The sequence below is a fragment of the Pseudorasbora parva genome, chromosome 22 (assembly GCF_024679245.1).
Source record: "Pseudorasbora parva isolate DD20220531a chromosome 22, ASM2467924v1, whole genome shotgun sequence".
NCBI classification, from domain to species: domain Eukaryota; kingdom Metazoa; phylum Chordata; class Actinopteri; order Cypriniformes; family Gobionidae; genus Pseudorasbora; species Pseudorasbora parva.
In genome coordinates this window covers 11,771,435-11,796,154 of record NC_090193.1, presented here as the reverse complement: position 1 = coordinate 11,796,154, position 24,720 = coordinate 11,771,435, and the positions used below count along the sequence as shown (strand labels likewise).

Here is a 24,720-nt window from a genome sequence, read left to right as displayed (position 1 = left end):
GATGCAATAATTAAACGCAATTAATAAATTTAATTATAAACTCAGTATGTCTCATTTAGTTGGTAACATTTCAATTGGCCACCGTGTGAAATGACAAAATCATATAATAGAATATAACAGTATAGCCTATACTGAACTGTAAGCAGGTAAGCACTACAAGATGTTTTTGAATGCATTAGAGAAAACGACAAAATTACTTATTCACAAAATTACGTGTGTGAATAGGTGCTTGCACCCGATCAGATTCAGTAGAAGGTTAAAAAATAAATAAAAAATCCCTTCAACTTTAACGTCCCCGCTCATGCCCATCGCCGTGATCATCTGTATCCAGCTGGTTGTTTACCGTGTGAGTTCTGAACACTGCACCATGTGCTAATTTAAATCTTTTCGTTTCTACACATATTAGGCTACATATTCCTCATGTCTGTGAGGCAAGCCTGCCGAGTTTCAGTTTATTTGAGACGCGCTTCAGTTCATGATGAAAGCGATGGCTTCCGCGACCTAGTCTACTTATTTATTTCGTATTTATTAAATACATGCAATTAACCGAAGAAACCTTTATTAAAATTAAGAGACAATTTGTACAAAACGAAAGAAAGGCTTTTTACAAAACAAAACTTAATATTAAACTAAATATAACCACCAAAATCATGTCTGACCCATTCGCATCTTTGCACTTATCATAATCAGATGAAATCTAAAAATAATATTATAATATTTAAACATAAATATGAAGAAAAAAAAACACTGTTTAAAGGCTACAACAAGTATAGTAAGCTACAGATGTATGTCATGTCTGAGCTGGATTTGAACGAACATCATTTTACCGGTGGGTTCATGAGCGCGCCTGCGGATTATTGAGCTGATCACGCCGGCTCCGCTCCGCTAATTAGTCTTTAAAGGCTCGTTCTCGATACTTACACGGGCAGGGCCGGTCTCTCGGGTGCATGGGCTCGGGTAGTGTTGGGCTTTATTTTTTTGAGCCGATCTACGCTCTAGTTCTGGCGAAAAATGTAGTGCTGTGCCGGCCTGTTGTCATAAATTGTTCTCGTGATGGAGCGGTAGTGGAGCGCTCTCGGAGCGAGTAAAAACCACAACACTCCGACTTTTTAAAAAATCGCTCCTCACTCCATTCAAAATCTCGCCGCTCCACTCCTCACTCCGCTCCGCTCACATAGGCCTACTCTGCTTCGCAGGCTGCCGAGAATTGCAATCCTCCATAGCCACGGAGCGCTGTCATGACAGCGAGGGCATCACGTCGCAGGCTTACGGTATCGATAAGAGGCAGTTTTAATCTGACAATTTGACCGAAAAGATTTCATTTTGTCGGACATTTAATTTTTTTCCCGGCCAATGTCCGGTAATTACCGGACAACGGAAACCCAGATATATATATATATATATATATATATATATATATATATATATATATATATATATATATATATATATATATATACGGACCGATTATACTGGAACACCAACTAGCGCTCGCTCCGGAGTCACGACAACAACAAACCATGGGTGCGTCTCAATCAGCTCCCTAGTTCACTAGTCAGGGCACTGATCAGGACATAAGTCAATGGGAACGAAGAAGCTGATGAGACTGCTTTGCTTGGCCCCGTGGATGGGAAATTTTGTTTTAAAAAACGAAAGGATGGAAGCGTTGATAAGAGCATGGTTGTGTGCAAGCTATACAAAGAGGAATTTGCGTATCACCGCAGCACATCGAGCCTCAAATATCACAAATATGCTTTTGCTACACTTAATGGCAAACATTGCGCTGGTCTGCTCGACTGAAATAAATAAACAATATTTTGTTTTTACATTATTTATACATTAAAATGTATAAATGTATATATATATATATATATATATATATATATATATATATATATATATATATATATATATATATATATATATACATTTATACATTTTAATATGTGGATAAACTGTTCAAATACTGTTTGGGGCTACTGTATGCTAAATTCTCATTCTCATAATGTTCCTGTTAGCTGACAGTTGGTGTTTGCTCTTCACACCACAGTCACACATTAAGCAGTTTCACAGGACGCCCCTCATTAGACAGATCTCTCCCTCCTAAACTCTGAGCACTCACCGAAGCAACGATTTCAAGATATCACAACATTTACAGTAGAAATGTCACGCATTAAAGCAAAACAATAGTGTGGTAAGTTGGAGGAAGTGTTTTTAGTCAAGAACCCCCCCCCCCCCCCCCCCCTCCCCATTAAAAATAAATAAGTGTATAATCTATATATTCAATATTTTTTGAGCAAATACATGCATGGACAAAGATGTTAGATATTGTCATATTGGCCATATTGGATGTCCCAACAATGTAAGGTATACCTGAACCACACACGCACACACACACATTATGTTTTAGTTTAGGAGCTCAGAGAAAACTAAACTTAACAATGACAATGATTTATCAGTCAAATTTGGTATTTCACTAGAAGATGTCTGACAGGAGGCTGCTTTGATCGGTGATCTGAGTGATACAGTTCTTAACTGATCTATAAAAACATCATAAAAAATAAAAAACAATATATCATAAAGCATGTCTAAGATGGTGCAGAGCACATTTTGTATTTATCACAGTAACATGATATCAAAGTAAAAGAAAAAGAAAAAAATATGACGCCTGGAAGAACATAACTGCTCCATATTCAAAATGTCATATCTGAATATTAAAACAAATGGATGAATATTAAACCTATCTATCATCTGAATATGCGGAGTGTTATGGCAGATGAGCAAGTCATTCACTTAAGTCACACCAAAAAACAACAACCACATGTTGTCTGGAACTTCAGTTTAGGAAGAAACGGATTTGTTTGTAACAACTAAACATTAAACTGGGAAAATTTAGATAAAGGACAGTACAACCAGTATTGTAATATATATATATATATATACACACACAGGTCCTTCTCAAAAAAATTGCATAGTGTGATAAAGTTCCATAATGTAATGATAAAAAATAAACTTTCATATATTTTAGATTCATTGCACACCAACTGAAATATTTCAGGTCTTTTATTGTTTTAATACTGATGATTTTGGCATACAGCTCATGAAAACCCAAAATTCTCAAAAAATTAGCATATCATGAAAAGGTTCTCTAAACGAGCTATTAACCTAATCATCTGAATCAACTAATTAACTCTAAACACCTGCAAAAGATTCCTGAGGCTTTTAAAAACTCCCAGCCTGGTTCATTACTCAAAACCGCAATCATGGGTAAGACTGCCAACCCGACCTTGTCTAGAAGGCCATCATTGACACCCTCAAGCGAGAGGGTAAGACACAGAAAGAAATTTCTGAACGAATAAGCTGTTCCAAGAATGCTGTATCAAGGCACCTCAGTGGGAAGTCTGTGGGAAGGAAAAAGTGTGGCAAAAAACACTGCACAACGAGAAGAGGTGACCGGACCCTGAGGAAGATTGTGGAGAAGGACCGATTCCAGACCTTAGGGGACCTGCGGAAGCAGTGGACTGAGTCTGGAGTAGAAACATCCAGAGCCACCGTGCACAGGCGTGTGCAGGAAATGGGCTACAGGTGCCGCATTCCCCAGGTCAAGCCACTTTTGGGCTACAGAGAAGCAGCACTGGACTCTTGCTCAGTGGTCCAAAGTACTTTTTCCGGATGAAAGCATATTTTGCATGTCATTCGGAAATCAAGGTGCCAGAGTCTGGAGGAAGACTGGGGAGAAGGAAATGCTAAAATGCCTGAAGTCCAGTGCGAAGTACCCACAGTCAGTGATGGTCGGGGGTGCCATGTCAGCTGCTGGTGTTGGTCTGCTGTGTTTTATCAAGGGCAGGGTCAATGCAGCTAGCTATCAGGAGATTTTGGAGCACTTCATGCTTCCATCTGATGAAAAGCTTTATGGAGATGAAGATTTCGCTTTTTAGCACGACCTGCCACCTGCTCACAGTGCCAAAACCCCTGGTAAATGGTTTACTGACCATGGTATTACTGTGTTCAATTGGCCTGCCAACTCTCCTGACCTGAACCCCATAGAGAATCTGTGGGATATTGTGAAGAGAAAGTTGAGAGACGCAATACCCAACACTCTGAATGAGCTTAAGGCCGCTATCCAAGCATCATGGGCCTCCATAACACCTCAGCAGTGCCACAGGCTGATTGCCTCCATGCCACGCAGCATTGAAGCAGTCATTTCTGCAAAAGGATTCCAGAAGTATTGAGTGCATAGCTGAACATAATTATTTGAAGGTTGACTTTTTTTTGCATTAAAAGAGCTTTTCTTTTATTGGTCGGATGAAATATGCTATTTTTTTTTTTTGATGAGTTTTCATGAGCTGTATGACAAAATCATCAGTATTTAAACAATAAAAGACTTGAAATATTTCGGTTGGTGTGCAATGAATCTTAAATATATGAAAGTTTAATTTTTATCATTACATTATGGAAAATAATTAACTTTTATCACATAATTATGCTATTTTTTGAGAAGGACCTGTATATATATATATATATATATATATATATATATATATATATATATATATATATATATACATACACACACACACACACACACACACACACACACACACACACACACACACACACACACACACACACACACACACACACACTAATCTAAAGGATTATAAGAAACACCATACTAATACTATGTTTGACCCCCTTTCGCCTTCAGAACTACCTTAATTCTGCCTGGCATTGAGTGCTGAAAGGTGCTGGTGCTGAAAGGTGCTGAAAGCATTCTGTAGACATGTTGGCTCATATTGATAGGATAGCATCTTGCAGTTGATGGAGATTTGTGGGATGCACATCCAGGGCATGAAGCTCCTGTTCCACCACATCCCAAAGATGCTCTATTGGGTTGAGATCTGGTGACTGTGGGGGCCATTTTAGTACAGTGAACTCATTGCCATGTTCAAGAAACCAATTTGAAATGATTCAAGCTTTATGACATGGTGCATTATCCTGCTGGAAGTAGCCATCAGAGGATGGGTACATGGTGGTCATAAAGGGATGGACATGGTCAGAAACAATGCTCAGGTAGGCCGTGGCATTTAAACAATACCCAATTGGCACTAAGGGGCCTAAAGTGTGCCGAGTAACATCCCCCACACCATTACACCACCACCACCAGCCTGCACAGTGGTAACAGGGCATGATGTATCCATGCTCTCATTCTGTTTACATCAAATTCTGACTCTACCATCTGAATGTCTCAACAGAAATCGAGACTCATCAGACCAGGCAACAATTTTTCCCGTCTTCAACTGTCCAATTCTGGTGAGCTTGTGCAAATTATAGCCTCTTTTTCCTATTTATAGAGATGGGTGGTACCAGGTGGGGTCTTCTGCTGTTGTAGTCCATCCACCTCAAGGTTGTGTGTGTTGTGGCTTCACAAATGCTTTGCTGCATACCTCGGTTGTGACGAGTGGTGATTTCAGTCAAAGTTGCTCTTCTATCGGCTTAAATCAGTCGCCCCATTCTCCTCTGACCTCTAGCATCAACAAGGTCGCCAACAGGTCGCCAACAATATATATATAACAGTCTTGTCTGTTCTGAATAAACCTCACTTTCTCTATTCCTCTATTCATAGCATCAAGCAGCCCAAACCACACATATCTAATCAGGAATCATGGGCTTTATTTAAGACTTTATTACCAGGCCAACAAATTCCCAAATGCTCTGAATTCTTAAACAGGTGTAGCTGTTGTTTCTAGAAGCCTGTATTTACGGTGACTTATGAAAGCTTAATTTGCAATGCTTGAAGTATTCACTAATACCATATGTACAGTGGGAGTGCCGTACACGGCTGTGCGCTAACTCTGGTCTTCTGAGAGCCATGCGGACGCCTCTGTCACGGATATTAATGGTGTGAATACAGAACAAATTTCCCCTGTACAGCACTGCAGCCATTCCCTCATGTTCCCCAAAGCAGGGTACTTAGCAGAGCAAGGACGACAGAAACAAGAGAATTTCTGCAAAGAAAGTTTTCTTTCAGATGTGTTGCTAAAGGACTTGCAACAACTTGCATAATAATTTGATCACAGCTGCGCCTATAAGTTAAACAATAAGTTTATTAGCCTCGTTAATTAGAAAAAAAGCACAGCACACATATTTCTAACTTGTTGAGCTATGGTTCTAACGTGAGTAATGCAGGATCCACATCCAGTTTGCAATATTTTTAAATGCCATTTGCCCTCTGTTTTCCCAATAACTTCCTGGTTCTCTCAACACTCACAGAACGCCAAATGCCAGTACAATTTGGCTTTAGTGAATAAAGAACAGCTGGCAGGAATTTTATCATAATATAAAATGTTCCTTGCATTAAAGTGTAACCACATATTGTATTATTACAATATCGGTAGTAAATGTAAATTAACAATGTTTACTCATTCTCTAGGTTACCTGAACCAGGAAATCGTAAGTAAAAAAAAAAAAAAATATATATATATATATCAAATTTCCCATTTTCATAGCAGAAAGGTGGGAGTGGCCTTAAATGGCAACCTGCCCAGTGCATTATGGGTGTTGAACCTATCTGGCAAAAGGGAAGATTCTTTGGGCCTCTATCATACACATGGTGCAATGTGGCGCCAGGTGCGACACAGATGTTTTTTGCCACATTTTTAATGTAATTAAGTATTAAACTATATTCAATATGAAATGCAGTGCATTAAAAAAGTACAACATTATGTTTTGGAATGTAAAATGACAATGTACATCTACTTCACAAATAAAATTACTTGGAAAGTGAAAAAATAATAATAATATTTGTGTCTCAGAGCATGCAGACGGAATGTAATAAACTTGTTGTCTTGCTTTCAGAGCATTCCTAAAATGCTGCTGTTTAGGAATGCAGTCATGTAAGTTCTAGGAGGGAAATATACCGAGCATCTTTGACGACAGACATCTGAATGACCAAAACAGGATTTAAAATGCTATACAACAAGATGTTTCCGCTGGTTAGTACAATTATCCTGTTGCATTGTGCAAAGTCACATGTTTTTTTTGTTGTTGTTGTTGTTGTTGTTGTTTTTTAATGTGCATTAAGGAATTTATTCATCCATCATAGTTTATGCAAATGTTTTCGTATGGAATAGAAAATGTATCCAACTCAAACGAGCGCATAAGTTTTGTATGTGCATTTTTAGAATGTATGCCTATCTTGGTGTTTCCATTCAGCAGTTTTTGTTGCGAAATCCCACAATTTGCATAAAAATAGATGGATAGAATATTGTCATTACCTGTGCCACGTTGTTTAAATAGCAAATGCATTTGCGCCCAATTGTGCACCCATAGGTGTGCTGGTCTGAAAAGCAGGTGTGTTCAGGCGCATTGTTGCCACGTTACTTTTTTGAGGCAATGAAAAATGACTCTCTCGTGTCCTCAAAATAGTAACGTGGCAACAATGTGCCTGAACACACCTGCTTTTGTGCAGTATTTTTTGTGTTATTTAAATAGCTCGTTAGTAATATGTGCATACACTCTGCTTATTATACACACAGGGATGTGTAGTTCGATACCAGCAGCAAATAAAAGGATTAGATGATAAAGATTATGATTGTGTACAAAAATATAAAAATGCCAACATGTCATAATGGATAGTCATTGCATGTATCAGAATGACCTTTTGCGGTAGTGACAAATTAAAATGGCTACTTATTTAACCAAATGTGACTACACATATGTATTTAAGGTTAAGGGTGTCTATAGTATGCCATGTAAATAGTGAATCTGCCATGGTACAAGTTCAACTGACTTTTAAAGGGAATGGGAGATGAGGCTCTGATTGGTTTATTGCACATCATCCCCAAAACACACTCATTATTTATTAAGAGAATAGGGACAACCCTTTTAGACCATGCACTGGGTGTGCCGACCATTTTTCCTGTCGTTAAACTAGCAAAAGTGGATTCAGAAGTGATTCTAAGTGCGCTTGTGCTGTCCGCTTTAGACCTTGTGCTTAGATTGTTAAAATAGGGCCCTTATTCTCTGATCTCTCAAGTCAGGATTTTCTAGGCAGGCGAGTTTAATTGAAAGCCCTTTTTGCCAGCGGTGAAGTTTCCGTTTGAGTCATAAAAAAATCACCGCAAAAATTTAACTAAAAGATAAACAATTCTATTTTCGATATAGAATAAAAATATGCGTATATTTTATTATGCAAAACCAAACACAAAAAGACCAAGAGAAGGCCAACACACAACAATGTAGAAAGTGCTTCTATTTGCTCAAACCCTTATATAAGTCCACATTATTAAACAAGTTAATAAGCAACACAAACCCACGGGACATAGCATGAGGTGTTTATGTACATTAATTTAATATAAGCCTATATAAATCCACAATAAAAAAAAAGTAAGTTTTCTTTTGCCAAGAAATGAAGTAGCATTGAGTGAAAGCTTCTATTATTAAGTAAAGTAATCTATTATTAATGCAACTGTAGCAATGACAGATTGTGAAGTTGTTGGTGATTCATTATTGACCAGAAAAACTAACAAGATGAAAAGTGCACAACAATGCAATTTCACATCTGGACTTCTGCAGACCTGCGAAGGCAAATCCCTGCCTAGAGTTCCTGTGTAGATTAACACCCACTTGAGACGCCTAATTGCCTGCAGCTGAAAGGACTAATTGAGACGCCACATTTTCAAACCTATTTCCCCCGAATCACAACGTTCTTATAATAAGCTGAGCGGAACTGTATGCCACTCCCGCGGCAATACGTATCAAAGCCCGGCTCACACATCACTTCCTGTTTTTTTTAGCACAATCCTCCAGATGTACGACACTATCTAAACTCAAAAGAAATTGAGCGCATTGAGATCTGTTTGGTTTGGTTGTGTAGATTGCAGAGAAATCTTCGTCATGCACGCCACTGAAGATGCTCGTATTCATGCGCCGTGTAATCAAAGACGGCCAAATGAGAGAGAAGACACGTTTTGAAGAGAGATTTTAGGAAAAGGAGGGAGAAATGTGACGGAAGAACTTGCCTTTGAGACATGATCTTGAATGCATCGGGCAGATAACAGTTGATGTTCTCCATTTGAAAGGGGTCAGCATCGCAGATCTTGTCGTCTGTCCGGCCGTAATTGGCAGTCTCAATCATGATGACATCACTTCCTGGACAACGTAGGTCGATGGGATAACCCTCGCAAGACAGCTCCCGCCTCACCAGACCAAACGGCATAGCTGCCCGGCTAAACCCTGTAAGATAGAAAGACTTTAGAATAAAAAATATAATTACAAAAAATTATAATATATATATATATATATATATATATATATATATATATATATATATATATATATATATATATATATATATATATATACATATAATATATATATAACGTTATTTTGCTTCTTCAAAATTTTCATAACTGGAATGTGAAATTTGTTTTATTACTAATGCAAATTAGGGGTGACGAATAGTCGAATAGTCGAAGATTCGATGCATCGATATGCGGAGCCGGATTCGACCACCGATCTCAGTCGAATCTTCGCGGGTGTTATGAAATGAGGATCCTATAATTTTGGCAATATAGGGGTGCTCAATATTTTAAAAACGTGGCACGGCGCTGAGCTTCGCATCTGGTGTGCGACCCCTTTAAAGGTGCTGAGCTTCGTTTGGGGTCGCACACCCGACTCAAAGCTCAGCGCCACGTCTTTAAAATTCGAACACATTGTTTTCAGTGAGTGTACACACACCGGCGGCATCCGGGGGCCTGTCCCCCATGACTCAGGAAGTTGTTTCAAATCGTGCCACCCCACAGAGTGCCATTTCAAGGTTTTATATTAAATTTATATTATATTTCCCTCAAATCGCCAATGTACATACTGATTTCACCCTGTGCTACAAGATACACCCATCGTGCAGCTCTTCTGTCAGTCAAATCAAAATTGAGCTTGCACGTATACAATGTGCGCGTCCAGTGTGAGATACTGGAGACACGGCGCTGAGCGACCCCCTTTAGCCACAATCTGCTTAAGAACATGCATGTAAACACACTCAAAGTGTTCTTTTCCTCTCTAGGCAGGTATTTGTTTTGTTCTTTTATATTTTTGTGTGATGTTCTGTATTTCGATCGTGGCTTTAAAATGTTATGAGAAAACGTTGCATGAATGTTTATCCACCACATTACCTTTTATTTAAACCTAAATAAGAAAGCCATTGTCAGTTCGTCTGTCAATTGGCAAGCAGTATTGGTCGCTTTATTAAAAGTTGTTGCTGTATGTATGCATTGTGTAAAGGAAAATAAAAGTAGTTTTACCCTCCTGCTGACAAGTGCCGTGCCTCTCCCAACCCATTCACACACACACATAGATGATTTGACTATCAGTCAACAACAAAAAAAGATTCGACAATTCTGATTCGAATGTGTAAATCCTTAGTCGGGGACACCCCTAATGCAAAATAAATATATATATTTTTTAATTTTAAAGTCTTTATGCATCATGGTAGTATTTGTTGTACCTTTGAACAAATATTCAAATCGTGTTTTTATCACATTTATTGCAGAACAGTATACAGTAGAATTTAGGGGAATTTGGGGGGAAATAATACCACGTTGCATAAAACTTTAATTATATAATTATTTGACCATATATATATATATATATATATATATATATATATATATATATATATATATATATATATATATATATATATATATATATATATATATATATGTAGACAGTAAAAAAAGAGGGAAAAAAAACCTGTTCTGCTAAAGTGAAGAGCATCAAATGTCTGTTCTGAAAGTGAAATCTGGTACTGAGCTCAGAACAGCATGTAAAGGGCATTTCTCTAATCACGCTAATGTCAAAAATACATTCAGCCAATCACAGGCCCTGACCTTAAATATATCTCTATTTTTAGAAATTAATCTTGCATGCAAAATGCAGCATGGATGCACCAGAAAATAAGTAAAAGCTAAATAATCAATTATGAGCTATGAGTGAAAATTGCATCTATCCATCTGCCTAGGAGTATTTTAAAAGCCAACCACTTTTCAAAAACAAAACAAAAAACACTGTAGAAGTCATTTCTATTTGCATCATTTCTGATTTGCTTGCTGTATTGTATCATACACCTCCTCAGACTGTAAATGGTGTTAAAATGCCTTGTTAAAAAAATACATAATTTATTAGAAAGATTCATAACCTGGGAGAAAGACTGCTGTTTAATCTATATTACCTCGAGCAATGTGTATAAATGTGGCCACATTAAGTAAAAATCCATCTAAAATCAGTCTGCACAATTGATTTATTCACCTAAGTGAAATTATAAAGTCAACATGGCTCTGCCTTTTTTCCCCCATTCATGTTTTCAAATGAAGAGGAAAATAATCTGTCTGCTGAGAAGCTTCTCCTGTAATTATTCAGTCAGAACACAGTCACTGCGTGTTTTATCCACAGCATTTCTCCCTGAGTTTGACATGCTGAGATGTTCTCAAAGACACTGACAGCAAAATTGATTCAAATGACTTTAAAAAGTCCATTCAGTGGAAATCAAATCTAGGTTTGTTGAACCAAGATTTATCGTTGGGTTTTTAAAAATCTTTAGTCATTCCTTGTGAGCATTAGAAATAAAACACAGCAGCAAGTTTTGACTGATGACAGGTGTTGCCGCCTCACATATGTCATTTTAAAGTGCGTGCTGCTGCTCAACAACATGCAATTCGCTTTGTGACTCGGGAAAAAAAATCCAGTGAGAGGTAAAGCTCAATAAAATGCTAACTGGTAGTTTTGAATCTGGTGAACAGCTTTCAAAATCATTGAGAAATGGCAATAAACTAGTTGCTGCGTAACTAAAGAACTACATTACTTGACTGAAGTATTGTTCATGTGGATTATTGTTTATATGTTGCCAACATTTTATAAAAAAAAAAAAGAAAAGAAAAAAGAAAAACGGTGAATGTACAATATCAAAGGCTTTTTTCTTTATTTATTTTGTAAAACACTTTTCACTTACATTACACTACTGCACTCCAAAAAATGTGAGGTTATTTTTTTAACCCAAATGCTTGGGTCAGAATGCTGGGTCCGGGTTTTTTTTTTTTTTTTTTACCCAAATGCTGGGGTTGGCTTACTCCACCAAAAATACTCCTAAATCAACCGCGTTGACTGCAAAAACCTACGATAACTACGGTAATCACAACAAAGTACCTTTTTTTACAGTCTATGCAACGGATACGTGAAAACTGAAACATGATCCTATCCTTCCTGAGTGTGTGTGGAAACAACGCGAATGTACTGTGTGCCTATGCCTATACACGAAAGAAGCGCACGATCAGTGATCTAGAGCGCGCAAATTTACGGTGTGTTGTTTGTGCATCAGACACACTCACGCGCTTGTACGACTCCGGTACGTGACCGGAATTCTGCTCTTCAGAAACAATTGCAGAATACGACAGAACTCGTGTTTCAAAGCACACATTGGAATGAACAATTCACTAAAAAAGCAATGTGAGAATATTCCCTGGATATGTGTGATGTAATCAACCTGGCATGCTTCTTTACATTAGCGTTACTCGGTAATGTTTTGGACTGTTTGAAAAGATTTCGATAACTGGATAGATCACTGAAAACTTCCCCAGAGTTTAACGGCTTTAAATGATCAGATCACAAACAGAGAAGCAGAATTAGAGAATGGATATTCCCTCCCAGAGCCATAGAGAGAGAGAGTCGCGACAACTCCATAGACTCCAATTGAACGTTTTTTTTTACAGCAATGGCGGCTCGTGGAGACTCTCAATAGTTCCCGGAAGTAGCAGTCGTGCCATAGAGTTACAGCAGAACAGACCGTTTGTGATGCATTTTTAAAAGGTAAGACATTTAATCAGTAAGATTTTAAATCATCAGCACATCTTAATTCCGTTTCATCCATCGTTATGGAATTAGAGAAAATGATTCTACTTTTTTTTTTTTTTTTTTGCAAGGTATGGAAAGTTACATAACATCGATGTATAATAAAATAATTGAAAATCAATGCCTTTATTGATTATTAATTACCAAAAATCACAGTTCTGTCACTGTGACTAACAATTTGAATTGTCGCCAAAGCACTTCCTGGAACTATTCGAGGTCTACATGAATCACGTGACTATCAAGCGTTTTGAACTTCCGTTGTCACGACTCTCTTTCTCTTTGGCTCTGTTCCCTCCAACCAGAGTTACAGGTGCTGTAGATGCTCATTGTGTGTGATTGTGATAAACTCCCGACTTCTAACGTCATCTAACTATATGACGAAAATTACATTAATGACGCAGATTCACTTACTTCTGTAATTGAATTATGTTAAACGTTAAGTATTTTGAAATTAATCTGTTAATTAATATATATATATATATATATATATATATATATATATATATATATATATATATATATATATATATATATATATATATATATATATATATATATATATGGCAAATCTTTAATATCCCCAAAAATAAAGAAAATGTAGCCAAAATAAAGTAAAAAATAACACAGCATGTGTTCTGTATCCTACAATATTTACCCAGCGGTGGATTGCCAAACAACCCAGAAGTGGATGTTTTTAACCCAGCAATTTTTAGAGTGTGTTCAAAAGTTTTGGGTCAGTAAGATTTCTTCTTTTTTTTTTCTTTTTTTTTTTCCGTTTATTCTGCAATGATATTGGAAATTATTTACCTTACTTTTCTCAATAGAACCATTGTCCATTGTCTCCTTGAACAAGTTCTCAAAAAATGTGTTTTCTCTGAAGGTGGTACAGCTGCTGCAGATAACTCCAAATAAAGAGTTTGTTATTGTGTTTTTGTGTTATTAAAGTTGAAGCCCTCACATACTGTAATGAGACTATAAAAGAATATGGCTTCCATTTGTCTTTTCTGACTGCACAACCTGCAACCCGAATTGACCTTCTTGCCAAGAATAAATGCTTTTAAAGACACTTTGCTTTTTTTTCAATTTCAGCTTCACCATGATAATTATTAAAGGTTTTTTTTTTTTTTTTCACGACAATTTAGCAACGAGGATCCTGTGAGTAATTTGTCTGGACCAGCTTTGGTGATTGGCCATCCTAACTGAAAAAGAAGGTTAGCCTGTACCCCAGAAATTAAGAGATGAGAGGACTGACTGCTGGAGGCCTAGGCCGTCACCACCAGGATCTCACAAGTACAAAAAAAAGGTTCCCTTTCGAAAGGGAACTCGAGCTGCGTCAGCTGACGCTATGGGGAACGCCTCCAGCGTGACCGGTGTCTGAAACGTTTATCCAATCACATCAGTCCTACTGACCGGCGACAGCCTCTGACGTCATAGACGTGCGACCAGGAAGTATAAAAGGGCGCCTTGCAAACACAACCGCATCCAATTCGTCTTCAGGGACTGTTTGTCTGATTCGAGAGAAAAAAAGCATCATGTCTAAGCGCACGCACAAGTCAAAGCACGGCTTCAGAAAGTGTGCAGACCCGTGTCCCAGGTTCCTCACACCTGAGGACACACACACACTCTGCGTGTTCTGCCTGGGTGAGGAGCACACACGGGAGGTTCTGGAGGAGAGTGCCTCCTGTGCGAACTGTGAGCGTCTGTCACTGAAGACGCTCCGCTCTCGTCTGGCCCTCTTCTCGAGGGAAGAGGGTCCAGCGGCTGGGAGTGGTCCCGCTTCGGCCGAGGCCGAGCGGCGACTTATGTCCTGGGGCTCCCAGCTGGATCTGGCCCGCCGTCTAGAGACGGAGGTTGTGCTCGGCGAAGGGCCAGATCACGAGGGGCGGCCGCCGGAGGAGGAGTTGGGTGATAACTCCTCCTTATCGTCGGCCGAGGAGCTCCCGCATCAGCAAGGGATGGAAGTGGAGGGTGGTGAAGCGGCCGAGGCCGAACCCTCCCAGCCATCCTGCCCCGTGTACGGGGAGCTGTTGGAGGTTGTGGAGCGGGCTGCCGGGCGGCTACAGTTGCCGTGGCGGCGCGCTAGGGGAGAAGCCGCTCGTCCAAATCGCCTGGACGATCGGTTTCTCTCCGGCCATAACCCCCCGGCTCTTGGGAGCCTTCCATTCCTCCCCGATCTCCACGAGCAGATCGCGGGGGCATGGAGAACCCCGTTCTCGGCTCGCTTATTCCGCCATCAGCGGGCGAATTTCGCTGATGTGGAGGGAGTGGCCGAGGCGGGGTACGTGTCGATGCCGCCGGTTGATGAGACGTTTGCGAACTATCTCGCATCCGGCCGGGCATCGACGTTGAGAACTCCCACCCTGCCGTCTAAGCCGTTGAGAACGACCTCACGGTTAAACGGCAGGGCGTACACGTCAGCAGGTCAGGCGGCGGCGGCGCTGCACACCATGGCGGTGTTGCAGGCTTACCAAGCCGACCTGCTGAGGGACCTCGATCAGGGGGAACGCCAGGGTGGCCTACCCCCTGAGGCGATGGCTGAGCTCCGCCGCACCACAGATTTAGCTCTCCGGGCCACCAAGCAAACAGCAGTCGCCATCGGACGGTCGATGGCGGCTATGGTGGCCACGGAGAGACATCTGTGGCTGAACCTTGCGGACATCGGGGGGAAAGAGAGGTCCTTTCTCCTCGATGCCCCGGTTTCGCCCTCTGAGCTCTTCGGCACCTCCGTCGAGGCGGTGGTGGGAAGGTTTAGAGAGGCGAAGGCGCGCTCAGCGGCTTTTAAAACCTGCATCCCACTGAGGTCCGGGGCCGCGCCCAGGCAGGCGGGTGTCCCTGGTACGTCACGGTCTGAGGACCGGAGACAAGACCAACGAGCGAGCGTGGCCTCTCGGGCGCCCCCTCCATGGCGTGGTAGGGCGCAAAAGAGGCGGGACACCCGGAACTGGAGGAAGGGTGCCGGTGCCGAAGACCGGAAACAGCGTAGGCGGGGGGAAACTCCGCCTACGAGGGCGAAGCGGAGGTAGTAGGTGAGCCCTTCCTTCCACCCTTTTCCTTGGCGCTTGACATCAGGCCGGGCGGGGCCAATGATGAGCGGACGTGAGACTCTGACGGCCCGTCTGGTCTGGTGAGCAGGCGCCCCCGTCAGGTTTGGGGTGCGTTCGTTTATGAGCTTATAGAGAAGTTATCATAAGCACTAGAAGCGGAAAAGTGGCGTTTTCCTTGTGTGAAAGGAGTCGTCTGAGTAAACTCGACCGCTTCCCTGAGTGGGCATGAGGAGGAAGATTCAGCGTTGGACGCCTCATCGGGAAACAACCCTCGGGGTCCGCGCAATGGATACTGTGAGTATATGCCTGTGCACGGATGTCATCACGCGCCGGTGGACAGCGGGTAAGCCTCAGTATGAGGGACGTTTTATGTTCTTAAAATGCTGTGTGCTCCCCGCCGAGGGTGTGTTGTAAGGTGTCCCCGTTTGGTGGCCGGAACGATTTATTTAAGGAAGCCGTGAGACGGCTGGTGAGAGCTAGCCTCGCTAGTGGAGAGTAGCCGTCACGTTAAGCCAGTAAAGTAAACATGTTACTTGGTGTGTTCTCTCAGTGCGTTGAGAGCGGTTACCGCTCATTTTTGCGGAAATATGTTTCAAGAGGGAAACTAAGCGAGAGTGGGTGTCCCTAGCGGTTCGGCTAAAAGCTCCGGGCCACCGGAGGGCAAGTGTTGTAGCATTAACCCCTGCGGACGTAAGTAAGCGCGAGGGTGAGTAGGCTAACACACGAACGAAGATATGTGTACCCAACCCTCGAGATAGGGGCTTGGGATGTTAAGTTGCTATGGTGGAAAGCCTTAGCAGAGACTGGTATACAGGCAGATAGTTTAGGCTGTGTTTTTACAGGATGAAAATAAAAACCCCTATTCAGCCCCCTCTCATGTGAGAGTCGCCTGGCCAGGGCCCGCCCCCGGGTCTGTGCTCGGGGGTGCGGTAATACAGATGGGAAAAGGTGAGAGCACTATAGTTTTGCAACCTAGCCTGTAAGGCGGTAAGTAAGGTTTGTGGGTCATCTGGGCCAAATACTTTTACCCCATCCAAGGGATGTGGGACTGTGGTAACCATTATTCGCATATTGCAATAATTTGCCCTGTGTTTTTTTGCTCCACCTTTCGTAGGGCTCGGGGTGAGCGACACGCACAACCTGTGTGCCTCTTGAGGGCCCAGCGTTGGATGCTCCCCTGGGAAGCCAAGTATCACCACGGCGACGCCTTGGAGGAAACTGCGGGTTGCTGGAAATAGCAGCGGTCTCCCCGGGGCTGGTGTGGTAAGGAATGAACTCCCCTTACTTAAAGGGGTTGTAAGAGCAATGTGTTGAGTACACCGCTCTGGCGATGCAATTAGGTCTGTGTTGTAGGTTCTGCCGGAGGACTGGGCTTCGCAGGGAGGACCCCGTGAGCCTCCGAATGAAGCCAGCTGTGAGCTGTGAGCAGCCAGCCCGGACAGTCCAGGCAGTAGTCTCTGAACAGGAGGCCTCGACGGGCCTTCTAGTTGGAGTGACGACATCGGGGCCCGTGTGCGGGATGGTAAAAAAAAAAAAAAAAAAATCTCCCTTTTGTTGTCACAAACAGTATTGTCTCGTCAACAGGCTTCGTCAGCCAAGCAGACAGCCATGGTTAGCCCGACATGGAGCGGCCAGCATTTATCCGACCGGCCAGCGAGTATTCATCGCTGGCATGGCTACAAGCCCAGTTAGTAGGCCTCCCTAGGCCTCCCTGAGGGCCTGCTGGGGTGCAGCAGGCCTTGCCGGGCCTCCCTTGAGAGGGTATTCCCGTGCTTCAGGTGCGAGACGGCAGGTAGTAGGCCTCACCAGGCCTCCCTGAGGGCCTGCTGTGGTAACAGTAAGCCTCGTCTGGCTTCCCCCAAGGGGTCGTTCCTGGGCTTCAGTCACTGGATGATAGGTAGTAGGCCTCGCGGGGCCTCCCTGAGGGCCTGCTGGGATGCAGCAGGCCTCATCTGGCTTCCCCTGAGGGGGTACTCCAGGGAACCAGCGCTGGATAACAGCTCCCGGGCTCCAGTCACCAGATGGCAGGTAGCAGGCCTCACCAGGCCTCCCGGAGGGCCTGCTGGGTTGCAGCAGGCCTCATCGGGTTTCCCCTGAGGGGGGGGCCCAGGGCCTCGGCCTCTGGGTGACAGGGGTTAGGCCTCGCTAGGCCTCCCCGGAAGGTGAGCAGGGAGCATGGTTGCTAGCCGGGGCGGTTAGCATGTTCTGCTATCAGGTAGCAGGCCTCACCAGGCCGCCCTGAGGTCATTCCCCGGCCGAAGTGCCGGCTACGAGTAGCCTGGCAGGTAGTAGGCCCTGCGGGGCCTCCCTGGGGGAACGAGTTCCTTGGAAGGAGACACAGAACTGGAACTCAAGCTGACAGCTAGTGGTTCCTGCCGTCAGGCTTCGGTTCTAGCCGGCAGCACCTGATGGCAGGTGCATACTCTAGCACGACGAGTTTACACTGCTGCTATGCGGTCCTTACAGGACAGGGACCTGCATAGGTTGCCTACAGCATGGTACCTACCAGGCAGGCTTAAGAGCTCCCCTCTTAGGAGGGTTGTCTGTGAGCTTACGGCCGCTTGGGCCTGGTCAGTTGGTCGTAGGCCCCTCGGGGCCTCCCTGTGAGATCAGCCTGTAGGCCTTCTCAGGCCTCCTGAGCACCCCTGTAATGTATGTGCTCGGTAGATCCTAGGATTGAGCAGCTGACTCCCCTCGCTAGCAAGGGTGGGAAAGCATTACGCTGAGCGCTGTTCTCCAGGATAGCCCGTCTCTGAGTTCCGGCCTGAGGCGGACACTGCCAGTTCGCAGTCCCTCAGCTTGATGCCTCTCCAGAGGCGAGTTTTCCAGAGGCTCTGTTGTTAGCAGACTGGGCTGGCAGACGGAAGCGTCCCGCATAGTGACGCCAGGTCAAGCCTCCCTGGTGGCATTCGGTGAAGTTCTTCCCGAATAGTGACTGGCTGGGGCGCCCTCGGGTCCCCTAGCCACATTCCCTTAAAGGAACCCCTTCTGTCGAACAGGTTGGTTCCAGGCCTTTGAGCGGCCAGGGTAGGGTACATAAAGGTGCCCCAAGGCCACAGCTCGGGCTATGACCGTAGGGAATGCTGTCACTGACAGCCTAATGTGACCAGAGGGGGAGTGGTTCAGGCATTTCAGTTGAATTTGCTTGTCCTGACAGTGGTCACTGCCAGTGGGCATGCACTCCCCTCGGCATGGCGGCGTGGGTATATCGTTCCCCATAGCGTCAGCTGACGCAGCTCGAGTTCCCTTTCGAAAGGGAACGTCCCTGGTTACGACTGTAACCTTAGTTCCCTGAGAACAGGGAACGAGACGCTGCGTCACTTTTGCCATACCTCGGGGCCTGCCTGCCTGTAAACAGTCCCTTCAGACGAATTGAATGCGGTTGTGTTTGCAAGGCGCCCTTTTATACTTCCTGGTCGCACGTCTATGACGTCAGAGGCTGTCGCCGGTCAGTAGGACTGATGTGATTGGATAAACGTTTCAGACACCGGTCACGCTGGAGGCGTTCCCCATAGCGTCAGCTGACGCAGCGTCTCGTTCCCTGTTCTCAGGGAACTAAGGTTACAGTCGTAACCAGGGACGTTTTTTTTTGTTTCTTTTTTTTTTTGTTTCTTTTTTTCACGACAATGAATTCAAAAATAAGAGACAAGATTTTAAATGGCCACACAACAAATCTATTTAAAACAACTACTGCTCTTTTTAACGTTCTATTTATCAACAAATCCTGAAAAAAAAAAAAGTATTTGGTTCTCACACGCACGCACGCACACACGCACGCACGCACGCACGCACGCACACACACACACACACACACACACACACACACACACACACACACACACACACAATAAAATAAAAGAAGAAGAAGAAGAAGAAGAAGAAGAAGAAGAAGAAGAAGAAGAAGAAGAAGAAGAAGAAGAAGAAGAAGACACTGAAGACTGGAGTAATGATCGCAAATTACAAATATATTCAAATAGAAGTATTATTTTAAATAGTAATAATATGTCACAATATTGTGTTTTACTGTATTTTTGATCAAATAAATGCAGCTTTGATGATCATAAGATCCTTTGTTGAACATCATGAAATCGTACCGAGCCGAAAGTATATGTGTTTTAAAATGGACAAGTTGTGGATCAGCTGAACTTGGTTCAGCGATCAGAGCTCATGAAGCATTCAGGTAAATTGACATAGATAATGTGATTAAATTTGATCATGATTTATTTGCTCAGGCCTTTTCTGTCTTTTTCTTTTACATTTGAAGTCACGGCCCCTTTCCCTGGCCTAAATTCCACCGTGCACTAATGCAACTCGATTGCGAGGTCACAATGGTGTTTGAGCGGATCAATGGGGCTGCGGCGGTGTCCATCAGACCGGGCTGCATTATCTCACTCGGCCCTTTTCCCTTCAGACTCCAACTACACAGGAATAGCACGGCCAAACCCTTTTTCGCCTCATCCGATCGGCTCTGCTAAAACTCTCCTTTTTCCTGAGCTGCGGTTCCGCCACATGGCAGCAGATTTGATCCTCTCAACCACACTCCATTCTTTCATTTCACCAGAACACCAGGAAAACCAGAGTATGTTGAGGGCGTGGAAGGGACGATAATGAGAAACTTCGACGTGTTTTTGTGGCCTGGCATGTCAAGTTTACAACATGCGATACTTCTCGAGTGTCTGGGAATTACATTAAAACGCATTCCCATTGCCAGAGGCCCGAAACGCCCACCAGCACAGTTCATGCATCATGTAGTCTGCTGGAGCCTGCTTCATAAACAGCTTTCCAAAAGCAGGACAATTGATTAGGCCTGGAGTCACTGCTGACTCACGCTGTTATGGACGGATATTTCAGGACACGGTCAAATCTATACAGTAGCGGGAGAGAGAGAGAAAGGGACAGACTTCCAAATCTAATTAAGGGGAAAGACTTCATTCTGTGGAGAGGGATTTTTTTCACTATACTGTAAAAATGTTACAAAGCTGATTAAAGTAGTTCAAGTAGGCTGGAACATTAACATTATATCAGTTAATGAAATATATATTACAGCGAATTTCTTGCAGCCACTGCTTTTAAATTTAAACAAATTTTTAACATTCAACCAGAGTGCATGTTAACCAAATGCCTTTAAATCTCTCGTTGCTTCAGTCTGACTAACTATTTCTGACAGTAAAGGAGCTTGTTACTGCAGATTTTAAGCAGTTGATTAACTAATGAACAGTGTTAATGATTTTTTTTGTGGGGCAAATATAGGACACATTACTCCTGACGTGTAAGACAAACACCCCCAACAAACAGTCTATTAAACCATCAGATAAAGTCTAAAGGTCAATGATTATTCAATTCTTATAGATAAATATGTCCTTCATGACCTGCTTAAAGGCTGGCCCGTACTAAAATATTTTAAAAATCGTATTAGACCACATGACGTTGAAACAGTTCACAGTTTTTTCAGCACAACAAACACCAACAGATTCCACTCACAAACAACCAGATTCCCGAATGTGAACAGGGAAACTTCTTGTGGTCAAACGTGACTTTAGAGCAAAAAAAAAAAAAACATGGCAGAGGATGGGGAAAAAGGAAATAGTGATAATGTTTGGATTGCTTTTTACAGAACATTGTCAGGAAAGAGAAGGAAAAAGGTTTGGATTAGCTAATGTTATCCTTCCGTCTTCCGTCAGCTTGCTTTCTGAGTGGGTATCGTTTCGTTCCACGTGACAATCTAGAGAGTGCATGGACGTTTGTCCATGGGGTTCCCCCCACACAACAGGATTTCTGCTCGTAAATATTCAACATGTTGGATTTTTATGATTGAGGATGATGTGGCCCCGATGTTCTTCCAAGTAGACTGAATCCTTCTTGACACAACTCACATCAAAGGAAAATCTGATAAGATAATTCATAGGCGTAATTTGCTGATGGCACTGATGGGATGGCTGGGACATGTCCTCATGACTTTTTGCCAGAGTGGATACTGAGAATTGTGAAAATTGTGTTGTTTTTGATATCATGGTGAATGCTCGTTGCTGCTGTTATCAGTTGGCGCTAATGCACACTGCTCAATCTTCACACAGACAAGCTCTTATTATTAACCCTCTTATTATACTTATCTTATTATTATTAACCCCCTGGAGCTGTGTGGAGTAGTTATATGATGGACATATAAACATTTATGCACTTAAAAAACGATGGACAGATGGACAGAACACCCCAGAAACCAACACAATGACAACAAAATCCTAGACTTGTAGCGATGGGTTTTGAATGGGCAACCACCTTTCACATTTTCTGAAGAAAATGTGAAAATCCAGTTTTATTAAAGATAATATTATATTAAGGCTCATGACTGAAGAAAAAAAATCCTGGTTTTAATTTTAGAAAATAAAGAGACGTTGCAATAAGGGGTGGGAAAACATAGTGACAACACTAAAGAAACCAAATTTGGCATTTTGCTCAGGAGAAAGAAAAGTAATTTAGATTAGTACACCCAATAGCGTTTGGAAACGGATTATAATTCTTTCAAGGGAAGGAAAATTATTTTTTACGTATTATGCTGCATAGAGAGATTTGGAAGTCAGATCCTCGTCTCTTGCTTAATTTCCTTTATTATCTCAATAAAGCCAAGGATCCACCACCTCCTTTGTCTCAAAGTTGAGCGTTTATATAATTTCAGCTCTGGTTTTAGCCGGTCAGGGTCAATGAGCATTCTTGGTCAGACAGCAGGAAGGACAAAGTCCATTTGAAAGACATTTGCACCTCAATGACGTGGAGCCAAAGTTTCCTCTATAGAAGCTTTAGTGATGTCCACTAACTACTTGACTTTGACATGTTCAGCCCTGTGTAACATGACCAAAGCCCACTGAGCGATGGGTCAGCCATTCTACTCCCAAAGTTATGAGATTGCTCATTCAAACGTAATATTCAAATGTCTTCAAACTTCAATCAACTACTCATTCGTTTGCCATTTGAAGCACTTCACATAAAAACTGCTATAAAATGTATTTAATTTGTCTAATACCACACTAAAAAAAAATGGCTTGTTGAATTTACTTAAAAAAGATGCATCAAATGGGGTCATACAACTATATTGAGCAATTTTTACATATAACAATTTAGTTATATGAACACAAGACATTCAAGTTAAGCTGACACAATTTCTTTAAATAAATACAAACCATTTGAATTTTACACTGTTACATAATACTTATATGTGCAGTTTACTTAATAATGCTATGTTAAATTTATAAAAGTTTATCATGTAAGGTGAACACATTTATCAATTTAATTTACCTTTAAAACTTTTAAAGAACAACAAGCTTATTTTTAGAAATAAAATGCAAAAATAAGTCATTGGACAAACTCAAATTTAATTGAGAGCAGAAATTCCATCCAATGATTTTGTGTAGAAGTGCCCACAGCCTAAACACTGGCACCACTCTTCTGCATAATAACCAACAAATTACAGAAACTCCTCAATGTCCAACATAACTGAACATTAAACACAATCATAACAACATATTTCCCTTTACTGAAAAACACATAAAGTAACACTTTAATCCCTAAATTGACTCTCATAACACAGTCCCTTGCAAAGCATGCTGGGAACTATGGATCCACTGCCCCGTTAGTTATGTCAGCTCAAATATTCAATGTAGTTTTAACACAAATGAATTAAGTGAACTTCAGTTTTAAATATATTAGGTTGATTGAACACAATTAAATTAAGTTGAGACAGAATCAGATATGTTTAAGTAAAGTGGACAGAATTTAAATGTGTCATATGGGGCCTGAATATTTTCAAGTGCAGGCTTGACATGACAAAACATTTTAAGTTATCCAGTCTTTTTTTATTGTTTGTTTTGGCTTTAGAGAAACAGCCTGTGGACTGCCTCTTGTGCCTTTCCTGCGGCGATGTGAAAACTGGCTGTTGGGCTGGTTTTCATGTATAGTTTATGCTCAGCCTGCTCTTTTTTTTCCCATATCTGTATTATGCCGTGCGGAACACAGGCAGAGGTGTGCGAGCTTCCTGTGCATGAACCGGTGCTTTTAAAAGTGAATGGGTCTCCTGCTCTCCTGATTAAATGACGTGGGTCAGGAACGGAGGCAGTAAATAATATATTAAAGAGAATGCTCAATTTCATTGCCATGGCAACCTCTCCAGCAGTGCCATAATCGCTATAATCTCCCCCTGAGGCTTATCAGTCATTCTGGTCAGTCACCACAAGGGTCGCTTTTCAATTCCTTTCAGGTAGATAGGTAGCAAACTCTGAACTCCAGTGAACAGGCCCCACGCCGACACACAATGGAGTCCTTTCAGAGCCCTACCTTATCAGTTGCACTGCTGTACATGACTCCACAGATCTACTTGGTGCGACTGGTGGGAGAGCCTTTTAATCAGGGCTCAAATACACCTCCCATTTAACCTCGTCGAGCTCTGTTACCGTGTAAATGTTTTTATACATACAGGTGCTTTTGTACCGCTGAGATTCGTCGGGGAAAAACGATACATGTGTTTTTAATTACACAAGATTTTGTACGATGTCGGGGCAAAGAGGTTCCGATAATGCATCTTATTACACTGCATTAAAAAACATGCCGCAAGCAGTTTAATTCCTATATCCAGTGATTTTCATCTAGTAATTTGCAAGCCAAAATTAGTAACATACAAATAATAATATCACCTAACGTATAATTGAATACCTTTATAATGCATATAAAGGATGTACATAAAGGATTTAAGTAAAGTGTTCTTGGTAGCACAGAGATGATG

At 42.1% G+C, this 24,720-nt stretch overlaps 1 protein-coding gene across 37 annotated transcripts in view; it reads right to left on the bottom strand.

The window, feature by feature from the left end:
- The window catches only part of adgrl2a (adhesion G protein-coupled receptor L2a), a 136,183-nt gene that overhangs the window by 65,009 nt on the left and 46,454 nt on the right, over positions 1–24,720 (bottom strand). For all 37 annotated transcript variants that reach the window (XR_010900836.1, XR_010900837.1, XM_067432208.1 and 34 more), the window contains exon 3: positions 9,024–9,237. Coding sequence is in view for 35 of the 37 variants with exons in the window: in XM_067432208.1 (XP_067288309.1) it covers positions 9,024–9,237 (214 nt within the window). In the remaining 2 variants the exon portion in view is untranslated. The remainder of the gene's footprint in view (positions 1–9,023; positions 9,238–24,720) is intronic.